At 43.9% G+C, this 2707-nt stretch overlaps 1 protein-coding gene across 1 annotated transcript in view; it reads right to left on the bottom strand.

The window, feature by feature from the left end:
- Nucleotides 1-760, bottom strand: part of LOC139148171 (cytosolic beta-glucosidase-like) — a 3394-nt gene extending 2634 nt beyond the window's left edge. Inside the window, exon 1 of the mRNA XM_070719481.1 lies at nucleotides 1-760. This exon is cut by the window's left edge and continues 631 nt beyond it. Within this exon, the coding sequence (XP_070575582.1) occupies nucleotides 1-726 (726 nt within the window). The 5' untranslated portion in view covers nucleotides 727-760.
- Between the last annotated feature and the right edge of the window lie 1947 nt (nucleotides 761-2707).

The following is a 2707-nucleotide window of genomic DNA, read 5'->3' as shown; positions in this document are numbered from 1 at the left end:
GGAAACGACGTAAGCTTCGACTCCTGCGCCTGTGTTGCCGGGGGCGTGCTCCCCATACTCGTAGCCGTTCTGTGCCACAACCCAAGGTTCGTTGAGTGTGATCCAGTATTTGACGCGGTCGCCGAACCTGTCATAGCACAGTCTGGCGTAATCGCCAAAGTCGTCGACGATTTCGTCTCCTAGCCATCCACCATAACTGTCGACAAGTGCTTGTGGCAAGTCCCAGTGATAGAGAGTCACGTACGGTTCGATGCCAGCAGCGATCAAGTCGTTGATCAGTGTGTTATAATATTCTACCCCAGCTTCATTGACATGATCTGCTGTACCGTTGGGTAAAACTCGCGCCCAGCTAATGGAGAATCTGTAGTTCTTCAGGTTCAAATTTGTCATGAGTTCAATGTCCTTTTGCCACTTGTTGTAACTATCGCACGCAACGTCGCCCGTGTCACCGTCATCGACATTGCCTGCCTCATGGCTGAACGCATCCCAAATGTTTTCGCCCTTGCCGTCGGCGTCCCAACCGCCCTCGATTTGGTAAGACGAAGTTGCCGAGCTCCAAGCAAACCCGTCAGGGAACGATGCATAATAGAAGGCGTCTCTCTCAGGATCGTTGTAAATGTCAGGGTAAACGAATACTGGATCCTCGGAGTCTTGAGCCGATACCGGCGTTCCGGTCATCGACAAGACGGCAAAAATGAAGGCAGTGATGCTTGAAACAGTCATCATAGAGGCGTAACCCGTACTAGCCACCCAGTGCAGATCGGTGTCTTTTATAGACGCGTTATTACATGCTGTTTGCCTCTGGAAGGCCGGTGATGATAATCTATGATAATTACAGATTATAACTATTTACCTTAACTGATACCCACAGTCACCAGAAGGCCGTATATTGGAATCTCAGTGACGCTAAACAATATCGGCAGATCGTCCATGTAGCCGACACGAACACGAAGTGTCTGTTACCGGCTACCAAAAACTATGAAGAATAGTAAAGAATGAGCTACAAAATCACTATCAGTTTTAAGTTGCAGGTAGAATAAGTCTGAGCCTTTGTATAAAATACTATAAAAATAGTAGAAAGTGAGCAACCAGCTGAAACTTTGTCGAGGAGACCTTAACCGCATATCATTTGCATCTCATTGTCAGCTACATGGACTGTGTGCCACAATAAGGCACTACGCCAGCTTGGGTTTTCTACAAGATAAACCTGTCCGAAATAAAACTATAGTCGTTCCCTAAGCTTCAGAATTAGGCTGATTAGATTTTAATTTTGGTTAATCTGTGATACGGCTGCTATCCCGAGGCATGCTGGGAGGGGGGAGCTTGTACCCTACCCATAGTCCTGATAGTCTATTTCATTTGGTCAGGCCTTGGGTAAATCTGTGGCAGGCCATGTGGTTTCATGACTTGTCTAGCCCCACCCCACAGCACAATCCGGACTATCCTAAGAGACCAGTACCAATCTGCTATAACCAAACGGTTATAACAAATGTATGCATGTTAAACCTCAAATATCAAGATGCCGTTATTTTCCCTTATTTTAGCATTTCCCCGTGAAAATTATCACAATATCACGATAAAGAACGATTAGGTAAATAAGCGTCACCTATGAAATGTAATGACGTAATTTGAAGAATGAAGGCCAGAATCTATACATTGTAAGAAATATCCTTGTGTACTGATTGCGCTGACCATGGCATGTTTGCCAAAAGGTCGCTCGCTGAACTTATACATTAGAATTTGTTGATATAATTAATCGTCCTTTCCCTTGCTTTTACCCTTGACTCTATATCTGTTTATCTTCCCATCTCTCAACCTTCTCACTATATGCCATGTATGTCCCAGTCTCTGTCTCTCTATCTGGCCATCTTTATCTCATACTTAATTGAAAAGTACATTTTATAAGTTGATACTAAAAGCATGATACTAAAAAGGTTATCAATAAATGATTCACAGCAATCTCCGGGTAAATTCCAGGCTGTCAGCCCTCGCGACATATTGCGCACGCAGTTTCGTAGTTTTGGGTCATTAGCTAGGAGCTGACGGTTTACCCAGTCATACTGTAACAGTACTTGGGGATAAAAAGCATTGCTTGCATGACAACTGAGTACAATGTCCCAAAATCGCGACATCAAAGCTTAACAGCGGCAGAAAAATAAGCATGTCCAAATAATTGTAGAGCTTGCTAAGAGTCGATTGTATAAAAAAGGTCAATTGCAACACCATCTTCTCTTCTTGATGTTTTGCGAATGCTTTGAATGGAAATTTTCTGATTTGGCTAGCTTTATATCATAACATGGTGTCAGCGGCATGGGTAGACTTGGTTCGAGTCGGTGATTGTGTAAAGTAAACCAAGTCATTTCAGCAAGTTACAACTTTTATGTGCTGAGATAACTGCAACATGATCCTACGCAGAGTTGGGGGGAGGGGCACTGCGCCTGTGAGGAGTGTTGGGTGGCGCATTTGCGCATGCGTTCTAGTGAAAGCGGTAAGAGTCTCTCGGAATCCATTGAAAACAGTCGAGATTATTCTACCACATCATATTCATCAAATTATATGTCATTAACATATTTTTGTCAAGTCTGAATTGTGGGTTACTAAGTACGATACAGGTGCAGTGCTCAAGACTTCAACCGCTCAAGATTCCCAGTACAACACCGCTTTGTCGCATTCACTGTAAGCCTTACAGCTCAGAGATGTTGAGGTT

The sequence above is a fragment of the Ptychodera flava genome, chromosome 13 (genome assembly GCF_041260155.1).
Source record: "Ptychodera flava strain L36383 chromosome 13, AS_Pfla_20210202, whole genome shotgun sequence".
Lineage (NCBI taxonomy): Eukaryota > Metazoa > Hemichordata > Enteropneusta > Ptychoderidae > Ptychodera > Ptychodera flava.
This window is presented reverse-complemented; position numbering and strand designations above follow the sequence as displayed.